Raw genomic sequence first — 17,545 nt, 5'->3', positions numbered from 1 at the left:
CTTCTGAATAGCCTGGTAGAGTGTAGGGTTATAAAATTATTGTGCAAAATCCAGATTTTTTCAGACTTGTAAATATATTTTTCTCCTATTCCTGTCTCAGTAAAGAACCATGGAAGTAAATTGAGTTTTTGTGCTTTTGATTACAGGCAAATACTCCTGAGCTCAAGAAATCAGTGTCAATGCTTTCTCTAAATACCCCTAACAGCAATCGCAAAAGACGTCGTTTAAAAGAAACACTTGCTCAGCTTTCAAGAGAGACAGATCTGTCACCATTTCCTCCTCGTAAGCGCGCATCAGCTGAGCATTCCCTTTCTATAGGGTCACTACTAGATATCTCCAACACACCAGAGTCTAGCATTAACTATGGAGGTAATTCACATTGTTAAAAAAAATTGTCTTTAAAATATAGTGAAATGGAATAATTGTTAGAATATGGATAAATTCCTGATGTAGTGAATATGAAAGTCTTTGCCTTTAATTACCTTTGTTCTAGCTGAAGAGAAAAAGACACATGAATAGTTAAGCTTAATAATGTTGCAATTTAATGACTGCTTGGTACATACGAAATGCTTTATAGATTTTGTGTTTATAATAGAGTTTATTATTCCTGTTGTACAGATGACTAAATGAGATACAGAGAAGATAAGTAATTTGTCCAGGGTCATATAACTAGAGAGTGATAGCGCCGTTCAAAAAGCCAACAAAATCACAGGGGAGGTCACATAAATTATGGAGAAAATAGGTAGAACGAAGTCAGAGGAGGATGAGTTCACTTTGTGCTGAACTAATACAGAAAGGCTCCTGTAATTCTTCCTTGCTTATCAGTATTTCCCCCTCTTTTTGATTTTTAGTCTGTAAACAAGTATATTTTCTAGATTTAAGAAACAAAAAAATCAAAATCTCCTCTGGAGATTTTGCCTCCTCTGGAGCTTCTGCCTCCAAAGTTTCCTTCCTTCATGGGTCCAAAATTTGAAGACTAATTGTTGTAATTGTCAAAATCATTGTAACAAAAAAAAAAATTGTCGTAATTGTCAAAATTTGCCACCACCTCCGGAATTGCTTTCGTCATTACCAAATCCATTATACTCATGTCACTTTCCACTTTTGTCCCATTTTTCTATTCCTGTTCTCATCAGTATACTTAAAAAGAATTACCTTGATCTGTCGTCTCATTTTCTTGATTCTCATTGTTCTTTCAACTCATTCTAACTGATCTGCAGTCCTTAGGAGACAGTTTTTATGCAATAGTAGCATTCAGCACATCAATAGCTACTCGTTTATGGACATTTCTCATTCTCCTTGGCCTAACTTTTTTCAGTTCAAAATGTTATATGTTCCTTCTGAGTCATTGCTTCTTTTCTATGGTACTCTTCCTAAATTATCTTAGTAAGTTATATGGTTTTGAAAAACATTTGTATGCTGATGACTCCCAAATTTGTCCCCTTCGCTGTCAAGCTACCTACTTTGTACTTCCTTGTCTATGTCTAATAGATATTTTAAACTTAACTAAATGAGAACTCTTGATTCTCTCCCTTTTAATTTGTGCCTTTCTATATGCAACACTTAGAGAAGTCTTTAAAAATATATAAATTAGATGATGGCAATCCTCTGCTTTAAAATCATTTAATGGCTTTATATTACTTTCGCTTTTTTGTTTTTTTTTTTTTAAGACATTTATTCAGCATCACGATCAGACTATTACATTTAGCCATCAACAGCATAGGTGCAAGAAAAAAAAATCTACATTAAAATCCTTTGTTGGGATGCTTTGCACTTTCCACAGAACAGAAACTAAAATAACTTGTTATACAATTAGTCAGAAATACGGTCCTCAAGTTTTTTGCTCATACACGTGAGTATTTGTCTAAAACATGTCTTTGTAGCAGATAGGCCCTGCCACCACTGTGTTTGAGTTCATAAATCTGTTGTAACCTGTAGCTTTCCTGTCACTTCTCTGGCTCTCCTCTCCTGCTAAGCTTTGTTTCCTAATTAAAAACTTCTGCCACTGCCACTACTGCTGCTATTGGAATTGCCATAGCCACCTTGGTTTAGTGGTTTGGCAAAGTATTGGCCACCACCACCACCATAGGGGCCAGAGCTTCTGCCTCCAAAGTTTCCTTCCTTCATGGGTCCAAAATTTGAAGACTGATTGTTGTAATTGCCAAAATCATTGTAGTTTCCACCACCTCCAAAATTGCTTTCATCGTTACCAAATCCGTTATAGCTATCCCCACTGCCACCATATCCACCACCACCACAGCTCTGCCACCAAAGCCACCACAGCCACTGAAGCTTCCTCCATGATTAAAGTCATTCCCACGGAAACTACCCTCATGATCACCAAAGCTTCCAGAACCACTTTGACCTTTTTGGTTGGATGAAGCACTAGCCATCTCTTGCTTTGACAGGGCTTTCCTAACTTCACAGTCGTGGCCATTCACAGTGTGATATTTCTGAATGACAATCTTACCCACAGAGTCAATGGTTGTCAAAGGTTACAAAGGCAAAGCCCCTTTTCTTGCCACTGCCTTGGTCAGTCATGATTTCAATCACTTCAATTTTTCCATACTGTTCAAAATAATCTCTTAGGTGATGTTCTTCAGTGTCTTCTTTAGTGCTACCAACGAATATTTTTTTCAGTTAAGTGGGCACCTGGTCTTTGAGAATCTTCTCTTGCGACAGCTCTCTTTGGTTCCACAACTCTTCCATCCACCTTGTGTGGCCTTGCACTCATGGTTGCCTCCACCTTCTCCACAGTGGCATTTTTGACAAACCCAAAGACCCTGGAGCACTTGGTGTTTAGATCTCTCATTACCACGCAGTTCCTGAGCGTTCCCTATTGCTCAGAATGGCTCCTCAGCCTCTGATTGGTTGTTTCAAAGCTCAGCCCTCCAATGAAGAGCTTCCTCAGCTGGTCAGACTCTTTAAGAGACTCTGACTTAGACATGACCTCAGGGAGAAGAGAGACTTTAATGATGCTTCTTCAGCAGCATCCATGGGCAGCATATTACCATAGCTTTTAAGTCCCTGTGTAATCTTGCCCTCATCTACCTAATCTCATGTGGTATTATGTTCTCTAATAATGCCTGCACTCTCTCAGCTTCAGTCAGACCACCTTTTATTTCTTCAAATATTTTTAGTATATCCATACCTTAGGACTTTATTGATCTCTTTGCCTCAAGGAAATCTGAATGGTGGATTGTCTGTAAAGTTAAATCCCTCTGTTACTTTCTGCCAACCCTGTGACCTGGTTGTTGTTTTCAGTAGTAGTTATTACTGATAGAAATTGTATTTTTTGTTTATTTCTTTATTAATTGAGTTTCTTCAAATAAGTAATCTTTAAGAGAAAATGAACCTTGTTTTTATTATTCTGTTTTATTCTTGGACAGACCCCAGTGCAAAGTGGGTATTCATTAAATAAGGAAAGAATTAAAAGTGAATCTAAGATTGGCCCAGAAAATCAAGATGAATTTGAGAATATAAAAAGGAACAAATGTACAGATAATAGCATACAAATTGAGTTTTTAGGAAGGAATGGATAGGTCAGTTTGCTTGGAATGTGAGGAGTGATAGTTAAAAACGTTAACTGAGGCCTAATATTAGGTAACTTTTAAATCAAACTAATATCTGAACTGTATATTGTCATCAAAAAGGAATTTTACAAACTCCTTGAGCGGCAGAGAAATTGAATAGATAATTCATAGAGAGTTCTTCTGAAGAATGATTAGAAGGAACGCAGTTTGGAGACAGTCAGATCATGATGTAATCTATTGCAGTGGCTTGAGCCGTGAAATAATAAGGTGCTGAACCAGAGTATGTGGTGGTTGGAAAGAAAAGTGTGCACTGGAGAAATATTGGTAGAATGAAGTAATAGGAAGGAAATAAAAAGAGGTGAAGGAAAATTACTAAATTAAATGAAAGAAATGTTGCCTTGGCGTAGATAGGAAGTTTATACTTTGGAGGAAGGTAGTGTAGTTTTAGAGAAATCCAGGTTGCATTAGGCAGAACTGTCCAGTAGGCATTTGGAAAAGTCGAATCGGCTTGACAGGGAGATCATGATTAGATCTGAGAATATATTGGTTCCATAATCGTAATGGACAAGGACATGAGATGGTAAGAGGAGATCATAAAGGACTCAAACTTGAATATGCGTTTTAGGAGACGAGAAGAAAATGAACCACTGAAGTAAACAGATATGACAACTATACTCATATATTAGGTGCTCTATAAAATAGATTCCGGCCGGGCGCGGTGGCTCACGCCTGTAATCCCAGCACTTTGGGAGGCTGAGGTGGGTGGATCACAAGGTCAAGAGATCGAGACCAACGTGGTCAACGTGGTGAAACCCCGTCTCTACTAAAAATACAAAAAATTAGCTGGGCATGGTGACGCGTGCCTGTAATCCCAGTTACTCGGGAGGCTGAGGCAGGAGAATTGCCTGAACCCAGGAGGCGGAGGTTGCGGTGAGCTGAGATCACGCCATTGCACTCCAGCCTGGGTAACAAGAGCGAAACTCCGTCTCAAAAAAATAAATAAATAAATAAAATAAAAATAAAATAAAATAGATTCCCCAGTTTGTAGGTCATTGCCTAGACACAAAATAATTAAATTAGATCAGTGCATCTCAATTTTTTCCCACTGAAGTATATTCTTTAATGGCAGAGGCTTCTGGGGCTGGTGAGTGTAGCCTAAAATAATGTTTGGCAAGTGAGAAATTGTTTTGAATTCTGTTTTCTTTAAAAAGCCTTCAAGGGCTGTGCATGGTGGCTCATGCTTGTAATCCCAGCACTTTGGGAGGCTGTTGTGGGCAGATCATAAGGTCAGGAATTTGGGACCAGCTTGACCAACATGGTGAAACCCTGTCTTTACTAAAAATATAAAAATTAGCTGGTCGTGGTGGCGTACACCTGCAATCCCAGCCATTCAGGAGACTGAGGCAGGAGAATTGCGTGAACCCCAGGAGTTGGAGGTTACAGTGAGCCAAGATCATGCCACTGCACTCCAGCCTGGGCGACAGAGTGAGACTCTGTCTCAAAAAAAAAAAAAAAAAAAGACTCAGAACTCCATAGTACATGATTGTTTTCATATAAAAAACATTTAAAATTGTTTATCATTGAGTAGAATTGATGTGCTGGAAATATATATTATGGTTCTTATATCATCCATTTCTATTTTATGTCATACATTTCTTTTCCTGTTGAAAAACTTGCCATTAGGTGATTCTATATATAATGTTAAAGTATTCTAACCATATTAACAGCAAGAAAATATATTTTAAGCTACTATACATTGAAATATGCGTATTTCACTTTTCAACCTTTGAAAAAATATATATTTTTTGAGATGGAGTCTTGCTCTGTCACCAGGCTAGAGTGCAATGGCACGATCTTGGCTCACTGTAACATCTGCCTTCTTGCGTTCAAGTGATTCTCCTGCCTCAGCCTCCCCAGTAGCTGGGATTACAGGCACGTGCCACCATGCCCAGCTAATTTTTGTATTTTTAGTAGCAATGAGGTTTCAGCATGTTGGCCAAGCTGGCCTTGAACCTCAGACCTCAAGTGATCTGCCACCTCGACCTCCCAAAGTGGTGAGATTACAGGCGTGAGTAACCACGTCTGTCCAAAATTTTTTTTCTTTCATGAAATATATATATAAAATATACTATTGCATCCTCCTTCCACTCTGGACTGATTGTTTTATATTACATTAAGATAGTTTGAACTAACAAAGAATTTTCGGTCAATATTGTTTTATTTGAAGGGGGCTTCTCTTTGACAGATGTATATGATAAGTTTTCATTATTGTAATTGTATAATTATAACAACCTTTTCCTTTTTTTATGTAAGTATTTTTACATCTCCCTTTCTATTTTATTATTTTAGCTGTACCAAGATTCCTATACCTTTTACCCAGATTTCCTAAATGGACATATTCTGCCATGTTTGCTTTAGCATTTATTCAGTCAAAATCTCTTTTTCTAAAGACACATATATACACATATGCACATGAATTTTGAATATCTATACAATTTGAGAGGAAGTTGCAGACATGATGTACCTTTAGCTCTAATTACTTAACTGTTTCCTATAAGAGAGGCACATTTTAAAAATAACTACATATTACATTATTAAGAAAATTAACATTAATGCTATGAATTATTTTGTAGACTTCAGATTTTATCAGTTATCCTATTAAAGTCCTAAAGTCCTTTTTTTTTTTTTTTTTGAAACGGAGTTTCGCTCTTGTTACCCAGGCTGGAGTGCAATGGCGCGATCTTGGCTCACCGCAACCTCCGCCTCCTGGGTTCAGGCAATTCTCCTGCCTCAGCCTCCTGAGTAGCTGGGATTACAGGCACGTGCCACCATGCCCAGCTGACTTTTTGTATTTTTAGTAGAGACGGGGTTTCACCATGTTGACCAGGATGGTCTTGATCTCTTGACCTTGTGATCCACCCGCCTCGGCCTCCCAAAGTGCTGGGATTACAGGCTTAAGCCACCACGCCCGGCCAGTCCTAAAGTCCTTTTTAGCAAAATAAAGTTTTTTTCTTTTTGATCTAGGATCCAATACACATCTGATAAACATTTGTTAGGTTGTCTTTCTCTAATCTTCACTAACTTGGAACAGTTCCTTAGTCTTTCTTTGTTTTTAATAACCTTGACTTTTTAATAACCCTGACATTTTTGAAGAGTACATGACATTTAGTAGAATGCCTACCAACTGGAGTCAGTGATATTTTTGACCAGTAATTTTTTCTGGCCTAAGCCTATGAAAAAAAAATTTTTAATGGAAATCCGTATGGTGGTACATTTATAAGAATAGGTTTTCTCTCCTTTTATCTTGTTAAGTCTGCATAATGTTTGGTATTTATATTTGGCTTCCATTAAATCTTTCCACCTTTTAACATTTCAGAAACTCCAAAGTCTTGTACTAAGTCTTCTAAAAACTCCACTCCAGTTCCTTCAAAGCAGTCAGCAAGGTGGCAAGTTGCAAAAGAGCTTTATCAAACTGAAAGTAATTATGTTAATATATTGGCAACAATTATTCAGGTAAGTATGAGTTTGATTGTAAAATAATTTCTCTTCCACTGTGCCTAAGTAAAAAAAAAAAATCTAGGTGATACTATTTTATAAGACAATTATATAAGCATACAATTTGAACATTGATATTAAAAATGGAAATGTGTGACAAAACCTGCTGTTAGGGAAATGTCATAACTGTAGTATTACCTTTTATTTATCCAGAAATAGCACCATCTTTAATAATTACAACAGCAGAACAGAACTCTGTAGATGATCTCAGAGGGTATCAAGTTTAATTCAGAATTTTGCAGGCTCCTTGTCAAGGTACTGCATTTATATTTGAAAGTGATAGATAACTTTTTCTGAAAGTGTATGTTCTAAGAGTCATTGCTTTATTTAGTTCTGTATATATGTCAAAAAGGTTGCCTATACAATAGCAATGAAGCATAACAGTGTTGATATAAGTAATTTTGTTCGGTAATCATTTCATGTGACACATGAACTACGCAGTGGTTAGTCATAAATAGATGTTAACTCATTGCTTACCAATATTAAAATGTACTATAAAATTATTTCTGAAGAAAAACAGTTCTAATGAATCCTTGTAGGATGAGATTATAGAAGATATTAAGGAATAAACTGAAATTTAAGGTTCTGAAAGATAAGAATAGGCTATTATTTTGGTATCTATAGAAAGAAGAAAAAATCTATTTTAGGTAATAAAAGAGATAGATTAACGTACTGTTAAGAAAATGAAGTTGATAACACCAAGCTTATCTTTCAGTAGAAAACAATAGAGAGTTTCTGATTTGGGTATAATTTTTAGTTGTCCTTTATTTGAATTCATAAAATAACTCATTAAAGTCCAATTTAATAGCCTTAAGTTGCTTATATCATTGATAAAATGCATGGTTAAGAAATGGAAAGACTTCTTACTTGATGGTCATAGAGAGGTTATTTTTCACAGTTAATTATTTGTTTAGCGGTAGTCAAGGTTTTAGGAGGTTCTTTGCTGTATTAGATTTAAGTCACCTTTGCTCTTCCTTCTAAAAGAATTCATTCTAGATGAGTTTCTTAGTTTAAGTTTTTATAGTGATTCAAAATGTGGATGAATAGCAAAAATCCCTTCGGTATATACTACTATTCATGTACTTTAGTAGCATTTATTACTTAGAAATGTAAATCCCTTCAGGCCATGATAAAATACACTGAAGTTTCAGAATTCTAATTCGCATATCAATTAAATTTACTAAAACTTCTTTTAAAAAGCTCATGGAATTATTAGACTGGAGGAAGTTTCATACCACTTTGCTTAGTATAAATTCTTCAAAGGTTTTATTTAAAAGATTGTGGCCTAAATTCATGATGGTATTCTCTCTTTAAATTTTTTTTTGTGTTATTATTATTATTTTTTTAGAGATGGGGTCTTGCTGTGTTGCCCAGGTTGGTCTCCAACTCCTGTGCTCAAGCGATCCTTCTGCCTCAGCCTCTCAAAGTGTTGTGATTACAGACGTGAGCCAGTGCACCCAGCTCATGATAATATTCTCCCTTAAGAACTTTGTTTTAGGACTGGTATTTTTCTTTTTGGAGGGGAATAGGATTTAGAATAACTTAATTGTAACATATCCTCAAATTAAATGAATATCCAGAGGCTTCTTTATTTACTCCACATACTACTTGGATGCCTAATTAACGTAAAGTACTGTGCTAAGTGTTAAACCGATTTTTTTTTCTTTTTTTTTTTTTTTTAAAAGAAGTTTAGGCCTGGTGCAGTGGCTCATGCCTGTAATCCCAGCACTTTGGGAGGCTGAGGCGGGTGAACCAGGAGGTCAGGAGTTAGAGACCATCCTGGCTGACACAGTGAAACTCCATCTCTACTAAAAACACAGAAAATTAGCTGGGTAACACGCACCTGTAGTCTCAGCTACTTGGGAGGCTGAGCCAGGAGTATCACTGGAATCCTGGAGGTGGAGGTTGCAGTGAGCCGAGATTACACCACTGCACTCCAACCTGGATGACAGAGGGAGGCTATGTCTCAAAATAAATAAATAAATAAATAAAGTTTAGAAGAGGAGATAAGATAACATAATTATAATTACCAAATGAAAGGTATCAGCATCCTAAGGGAGTTAAAGTTTTAGATTTGTGAAGTGAGAGTTTTACTACCACTTTAGATTAGGGAAGGTGTTGGGCTGGGATTTTCTCTATGTTGTGCATCAGAAAAAAGCTTCATAAAGAAGGTAATGGGACAGGCGTGGTTGCTCATGCCTGTAATCCTAGCATTTTGGGAGGCTGATGTGGGCAGATTACGAGGTCAGGAGTTCCAGACTAGCCTGACCAACATGGTGAAACCCTGTCTCTACTAAAAATACGAAAAGTAGCTAGGCATGGTGCTGCACACCTGTAATCCCAGCTACTCGGGAGGCTGAGCTAGGAGAATCACTTGAACCCAGGAGGCAGAGGTTGCAGTGAGCCGAGATTGCACCACCGTACTCCAGTGTGGATGACAGAGTGAGACTCCGTCTCAGGAAAAAAAAAGTAACAATTGAAGTGAACTTTTTTTTTTCTAGAAAATAAAAATATAGCAATTTTGCAGTTTATCTGATAGCAACTGGTAGTCATGAAATTTCCCTCCTTTGTTAATGCATTCTTTAGACAGAAGTTTGCAAATTTGCACTGATTATTTGCAGTAGTTATTAGAGTAGCTATACTGTCATTTTCCTTAAGGTTGACCAAAGAGAACCTAGAATCACAGCTCTTATATGGTCATACAAAATGATCATATAAGTCAGAGCTAGTTTATCACCAGCATTTGTAAAAACAGACCTAGGGAGAGAGTGGTACATCCAGCTTTGGAGTGGTAACCTTTGTTGCGCCAGCAACGAGAAAGAGAATTAAATATGGGTGATGTTGAGAAAGGCAAGAAGATTTTTGTTCAGAAGTGTTCCCAGTGCCACACCGTGGAAAACAGAGGCAATGACAAGACTGGGCCTAATCTCCATGGTGTCTTTGGGCACAAGACAGGCCAGGCCACTGGATTCTCTTACACTGACTCCGGTTAAGGAAAAAAGCATCACCTGGGGAGAGGATACACTGATGGAGTATTCGGAGAATCCCAAGATATGCATCCCTGGAACAAAAATGATCTTTGCCGAAGTTAAGAAGAAGGGAGAAAGGGCAGACTTGGTAGCTTATCTTAAAAAAGCTACTAATGAGTAATAATTGGCCACTGCCTTATTTACTACAAAACAAATGTCTCATGACTTTTTTATGTGTACCATACTATTGAGATCTCATACGCCGGAAATTCCATCATGACAGACTGACAGTGTTTTGTTTGGGAGTCCTGATTTAAAACTAAGAGTGACTTGTGGTTAAATTAATATGTTCAGTTTTTAAATTTTGTGGGTTTTTTTTTTTTTTTTTTTTTCTGAGACGGAGTTTTGCTCTTGTTACCCAGGCTGGAGTGCAATGGCGCGTTCTCGGCTCACCGCAACCTCTGCCTCCTGGGTTCAGACAATTCTCCTGCCTCAGCCTCCTGAGTAGCTGGGATTACAGGCGCGTGCCACCGTGCCCAGCTAATTTTTTGGATTTTTAGTAGAGACAAGGTTTCACTTTGTTGACCAGGTTGGTCTCGATCTCTTGACCTCGTGATCCACCCGCCTCGACCTCCCAAAGTGCTGGGATTACAGGCTTGAGCCACCGTGCCCAGCCCCAGTTTTTAAATTTTAATAGTAATTCCAATTTAGTAAATGCTATCACTGTTTACTCCTTCTAAAGATATGATTAGACTTTGTTAGTATTTCACAAAGATGGTGAGTGCCATCTTAAAACTTACTGGAGATTGTTTTTATATTTAGATTTATATAACTGGTTATGTGAATATATTTAAATATGGGGGAAATTCCTTCACTGTCTCAGAACCAAGCAAGATTCACCTGTGTTTTGTGTTCATTTGCCTCTTAAAGGCAAGCATTGAAGATAAATGGGTAGCACTGGCTACTTTATATTTTTGGCCTTAACTATGCCAATCTAATTAGAATTCCCTGTATTTAAAATTGTTCCTTTTACTTACTGAAAGACATTTTAGTGTGGTTTATGTATAATATCAAAAATACATGTCACACATTTTATAGATGATCTATAAGGTCACATGCTTTTAAAATAGTAGCCAACTAAACTTCACTCTTGAATTCTTTGCAGTCTAAGTCAAACTAAATTATAATTTAGGATTGTCTTTGAACAGCCATTCAGAAACAGAACTGTAGAACTGCTGTGTATCTGTGATTGGGAATGGTGCTTTGCCAACTTAAAAGGATTAAAGTAGAGGAGATATACACAAATTTAAAAATTATGTGTGATGATAAGACTTAAGACCATTAAAAAGAAAACCACAGGGGGAAAAAAAAAAACAGACCTAGGAAAAGAGGCAGGTCTGAGACACACGAGTGGTCTTAATATAGTGAATGTTTAGCTTGTCCTTAAATCAAAACGGTGAGAATATTCACAATGAAGTGAACTTTGAAGCATGAAGACGATCGGTACAAGTAGAGGATATAGGTGAGAAGTCTCCTTGAGACTGAATAAACAATGCCAGCGCTCATTCAACGTGTTAGCAATATTTTTTTTTTTTTTTTTGAGACGGAGTTTCGCTCTTGTCACCCAGGCTGGAGTGCAATGGCGCAATCTCGGCTCACCGCAACCTCCGCCTCCTGGGCTCAGGCAATTCTCCTGCCTCAGCCTCCTGAGTAGCTGGGATTACAGGCACGAGCCACCACGCCCAGCTAATGTTTTGTATTTTTAGTAGAGACGGGGTTTCACCATTTTGACCAGGATGGTCTCGATCTCTCGACCTCGTGATCCACCCGCCTCGGCCTCCCAAAGTGCTGGGATTACAGGCGTGAGCCACCGCGCCCGGCCTGTGTTATCAATACTAAGGCTGGAGTAGGCATATGGTTACAGTGAGAGCTGAGATGGCCTATACCAATCTAGAGAAAGCCTTTGAATGGTGTGCTGTATTACCTATCTGTAAGCTACAGAATATTTTTTTTTCTTATGGGAAAGGAGATCAGTGATATCTGACTTGCATTTTAGAAAGATAACTTGGTTCACTTTGGAGGGGGAATCGAAGAGGGGAAATTGGAAAAGCAGTGAGACCAACGTGGAGGCTATCAGCAGTCACGAGAGATTCTGAAGATCTGAACTCTTTAGAATAGTGTCAGTGAAGACAAGAGGATAGATTTGAGAAATATTGGAAAGATAGAATCTGTCATTGTGGTTTCAGTTTTCATTTTCATAGTGACTAATGGTATTGAACATATTGTCTTCATTTGACATCTGTAGATCTTTTTTGTGAAAATAACTGTTCATGGTTTTTGCCCATTTTAAGATTGGGTTGTTTCCTTCTGAGTTTTGAGAGTTCTTTTTTAAAAAGTTTTTGAGATAGGGTCTCTGTCACCTAGGCTGAAGTGCAGTGGTGCCATCTCAGTTTGGCTCACTGCAACCTCTGCCTCCTGGGTTCAAGTGATTCTCCCACCTCAGCCTCCTGAGCACTTGGGACTACAGGCATATACCACCATACTCAGATCATTTTTGTATTTTTTTGGTAGAGATGGGGTTTCACCACGTTGGCCAGGCTGGGAGAATTCTTTTTATATTGTGGATACTAGTCCTTTGTCACACATGATTGGCAAAGACTTTTTCATAGTCCATAGCTTATTTTTAAAAATTCTCTCAAGTGTCTTTTGCTGAAGAAAAGTTTAAAATTTTTATTGAGGTCTAATTTAACAGTTTTTCATTCATAGATTATGTTTGTGATATCAGGTATCAGAACTCTTTATCCAAGTTCAAGTCATGAAGATTTTCTCCTTTGTTTTCTTCTAAGTTTTATAGTTTTAGGTGTTTTGTTTATGTCCGTGACCCATTTTGATTTAATTTTTGTATAAAATGTTATATTTAGGCTGAAATTCATTTTTTGCTTATGGCAAATGGTATTGTAAAACCATTTGTTGAAAGACTATCCTTCCTGCATCGAATTGCTTTTGTACTTCTGCCTAAAATTTCTTGACCATATTTGCATGAGTTTGTTTCTGAACTCTGTCTTATTCATCTATGTATGTTTCTCCCTTCATGAATACTATACAGTCTTGAACACTGAAGCTTTATAGCAAGAAGCTTCTTTGCCTTTCCATATAAATTTTTAGTATCAGGTTTTCTATATCAACAAAAAGTCCTGGAACTTTGATTGACATTAAATTTATAAATCAATTTGAGGGAGGGAGAATTGACATTTCTTACTGTGCTGATTCTTTGAATCCGTGACCGTATGTCTACATTTATCTAGGTTGTCTTTGATTTCTTTCATCAGTATACTGTAGTTTTCAGCATCATGAACATATTTTATTATATTTATACTTAAATATTTTAATTTTTTACTGTGATACTACTTTTAAAATTTTATTTTCTATTTTAAGTTACTGGTATATAGAAGTAAAACTGATTTGTGTCTGCACACATATGCATGCACTGACCTTGTATCTTGTGGCCTTGCCAAACTCATTTATTAATTCTTAGGTTTTTTTCTTTTATTTTTTAAGATTGATGCAAGCAGCAACATAGATACAAACAGATCTTCTAGCTTCAAATTCAGTCTTCCCCCAAGCCAAATTTCTATACTAACATTTCTAAAACACTTAGCACATGTATTAAATATATGTCTGGAGGTAACAGATTGCTTTGTTGCTTTCATCCTTCATAACTTGAATGCAAAAGTAGAAATTACTCTTGTATCATACTAACAATCTTAATGATTGATTTGTAGAACTGTGTGATGAACTTCTATTTGCTTCTAACATTTTGTGAGGAGCATATGTATGTACATATACACCGGTATACACATATACACAGGTATACAAATAAATAGAATACACAAATAGAATAAAGTAAAAAATATGGGGAAAATGTCTTCAATTTAGGGTATTTTTTATTATTGTCTCCTTCTCTATTAACATCTCCTCTCTCCTTTATCACTGTCTATATTTTAGTTCTTTGCTTTTTCCCACAATCTACTCAAACTAGTCTTTTTTCTCATTTAGTTATTTCAGGTACCATTGGAAGAGGAAGGACAACGTGGTGGACCTATCCTTGCACCAGAGGAGATTAAGACTATTTTTGGTAGCATCCCAGATATCTTTGATGTACACACTAAGATAAAGGTAAATTCGTATATGTTTGATTGGTAGAAATTTTTTTCAGATTGTGCATATTTATTAGGATCTTTGAGGTACTTCTGGTCAGCCAAATAAGTTTTGTACCTAAAACTTCTTATTCCTTCATTAGTTCCTTTGAATCATTTGTTGCTTTGTTCCAGTGCCGCATAATGTTTGCTGTTTCCTGTTGTTTTGTTTTTTTAAGACAGTATTTCTCCGTCGCCCAGGTTTGAGTGCATTGACGGGATCTTGGCTTACTGTAACCCCTGCCACCTGGGCTCAAGCGATTCTCACACCACCTGAACATCCTGTGTAGCTGGGACCATAGGCATGTGCCACCATCCCAGCTAATTTTTGTATTTTTTTGTAGAGATGGGTTTTGCCATGTCAGGCTGGTTTCAAATTCCTGACCTCAAGTGATCCACCCACCTTGGCTTTCCAAAGTGCTGAGATCATAGGTGTAAGCCACCATGCCCTGCCTTTTTTTTGAGATGGAGAAACTCTGACACTCAGGTGGACTGCAGTGACCTTATCGTGGCTTACTGCAACCTTGACCTCCTTGGCTCAAGTGATTCTCCCACCTCAGCCTCCCGCTAAGTAACTGGGATTACAGTTGCATGCTGCTATGCCTGCCTAATTGTTTTTAAAAAGTTTTTTTGTAGAGACAGGACAGGGTCTCGCTGTGTTGCCCAGGCTGGTTTCAAACTCCTGGACTCAACTGATTCCCCTGCCTTAGCCTCCCAAAGTGCTAGGATTATAGGCATGAGCTACTGCACCCAGCCTTTCTTTGCTGTTTTTTATTTTCAGTTAATCCTACAAACAAGGAATAAGGCTTTATGAAATCTATTCTATAGAGACATGTGACTCTCAGTACGATTTTTCTTACGTTCCTGTTGTTTTTGCTCTTGAATGTATATTTTGTTTTGCTTTGGCTTGCTTTAAAGACTCTAAACTTCCAATGGACTTAGAGTTCATTTAAGTCCCTTCTCCATTTATAGGTAGGTAAATGCCAAAAGTACGTAAGACAATGTTGTCCTCTTATTAACGATTTTCCTTTGGTGAAGGGCCTGGGATTTTCAGGTATCAATCTCTTCAAGTAAAATAATTTTTGGACAGGTTTAGCTGAACTCTTAAACTACTTTTTATGTAGTTTAGTTTTGTTTCCTCTTATTTTTCCTATGTAGTACTTGAGCAAAGTTGATCAATTTTCTTTTCAAAATAACTCACATTAATGTTTATGCCACATTCCAATAAAAGAACCGATCTGAATTACAGAATGTTTTCCATTGATTTTAGTACACATTATAAACAAAAACTAGCAGATCTGTAAGTTAGTAAAAATGATACTTACTAATTGCTTGTATTTTGTGTTATATCAGTATTGCTGACCATGTTTCAGTTAATTTCTAGATCTAAAGAGAACACCAAAGGAAACCATTTGTTTAAAAAGCTTATAAAGCTACAGCGTTTCAGGCTAGTTAATCCTATTCCAGTTAGGATTCTGAATTTTTGAAGAGGAAAGTACTTTTAGAATAGTTTTTGTTTCATAAGAATTACTGAGTGGCACAAAAGCAGAATGGAAGATCAAGTAGGTTTTGTGGTGTTTTTTGTTTTTTTGGTTTTTTTTTTTTTTTTTTTTTGAGAAAGAGTCTCACACTGTCACCCAGGCTGGAGTACAATGGCGTGATCTCAGCTCACTGCAACCTCTGCCTCCCAGCTTCAAGTCATTCTCCTGCCTCAGCCTCCTAAGTAGCTGGGACTACAGGCATACACCACCATGTCTGGCCAATTTTTGTATATTTAGTGGATCTGGGGTTCCACCGTGCTGACCAGGCTGGTGTTGAACTCCTGACCTCAAGTGATCCTCCCACCTTGCCCTCCCAAAGTGCTGGGATTATAGGCATGAGCCACTGCGCCTTGCCTGTCAAGTAGGTTTTTATCTTGGTGTTTTGCCACGTATCAGTTATTTAGCTAGTCTGGACACCTTTCTATGACAAAATGTTATTTTTTGTTTACAGAGTCATAATCTTAATTTAGAAAATCATGTTCTTTGATTCAGTGAAGCTTTGAAAATTCGTCACCCTTTAGTTTTCTCATGTGTAACTTAATTCTTTAAGCTTCTTTTGAAAGGTAGAATTACTAGTACTTAAACTATTAGTTTATGGTTTTTGTTTTGTGGTGTTTTTTTTTTTTTGAGACAGGGTCTTGCTCTGTCACCTAGGCTGGAATGCAGTGGCCTGATCTGAGCTCACTGCAGCTAATGTTTTTGAGCTGATTTCAGGTTTGTCAAATATTTAGAAATTTTAAAGCTTATGTTCTTTTCTACCATGAAACCAGTATGTGCTGTCAAACATTTGTAAAAATCAAGAAAAAAGGAAAAAGGGAGAGAAATATCCACAATCCCATCATCGAAATATGTCTAAAATTTTGGTTTATTTTCTCTGTCCTTTAATATATAGCAGTTTTTATTTCTTGTTTTAAATGAAGCCAACCGTCTGTTGAGCATTACCATATCTATTGAGAAAGAAGTTGGTATTATTATACACACTTTATAGATGTGAAACCACTACACACAGAGAATAATTTTCTAGTCAGTCATCTAATAAATCCTGGATCCAAGACCTTTGTTTGTATAACTTCAAAGTCCGTTCTCCTAACTGCTAATGCTATTTTGCTTCTTTAAAATCATGCTGAGATACGTTCTTTTAGCATGTAAATGAATACACCATGTAAATGTGTCTTAAATTTGTACAATTTTTCATATCAGCTTGATATAGCATTCCTGAAAACATTGGTATCTGTATTTTATAATATCACATAGTGGTTAATCATATGTACTTGAAAGAAACATTTATTTATTTATTTATTGAGACAAAGTCGCGCTCTGTTGCTCAGGCTGGAGTGCAGTGGTGCAATTTTGGCTCATTGCAACCTCTGTCTTCCGGGTTCAAATGATTCTCCTGCTCAAGGCTCCCCAGTAACTGGGACTACAAGGTGTGCATGTGTGCCACCACACCTGGCTAATTTTTGTATTTTTAGTGGAGATGGGTTTCACCATGTTGACCAGGCAGATCTCAAACTCCTGACCTCAGGTGATCTGCCTGCCTCGGCCTCTTAAAGTGCTTGGATTACACCACTGTGCCTGGCCTGAACAAAGCAGATTTGATTGAGTTTGAAGTCAGGTGACTTTAAGTGCTTCAGTTTTCCTGTCTATAAAATGGGGATAATAATAACCGACTCCTGAAGTTGTGTAAATTAATCTTCAGAAGTTTTATGTAGTGTTAAAACTTTTTTACTCATGGTGTTTACACCCACTGG

The 17,545-nt window shown here is 37.2% G+C and overlaps 1 protein-coding gene, 1 non-coding gene and 1 pseudogene across 7 annotated transcripts in view; 2 read left to right on the top strand and 1 right to left on the bottom strand.

The window, feature by feature from the left end:
- The window catches only part of ECT2 (epithelial cell transforming 2), a 76,356-nt gene that overhangs the window by 12,995 nt on the left and 45,816 nt on the right, over positions 1–17,545 (top strand). For all 6 annotated transcript variants that reach the window (XM_003925110.4, XM_003925111.4, XM_074405421.1 and 3 more), the window contains 3 exons: positions 147–369; positions 6,910–7,046; positions 14,114–14,233. In XM_003925110.4, coding sequence (XP_003925159.1) covers positions 147–369; positions 6,910–7,046; positions 14,114–14,233 — 480 coding nt within the window. The remainder of the gene's footprint in view (positions 1–146; positions 370–6,909; positions 7,047–14,113; positions 14,234–17,545) is intronic.
- On the top strand, positions 7,055–14,091 carry LOC141585565 (cytochrome c, somatic pseudogene; annotated as a pseudogene).
- On the bottom strand, positions 11,403–11,529 carry LOC120368364 (small nucleolar RNA SNORA72). Its single transcript, XR_005582521.1, has one exon. It is a non-coding gene; the product is annotated as a small nucleolar RNA SNORA72 (small nucleolar RNA).

The sequence above is a fragment of the Saimiri boliviensis genome, chromosome 9 (genome assembly GCF_048565385.1).
Source record: "Saimiri boliviensis isolate mSaiBol1 chromosome 9, mSaiBol1.pri, whole genome shotgun sequence".
Lineage (NCBI taxonomy): Eukaryota > Metazoa > Chordata > Mammalia > Primates > Cebidae > Saimiri > Saimiri boliviensis.
Note: the sequence above shows the minus strand (reverse complement) of the source record. Positions and strands in the feature narration are given on the sequence as shown.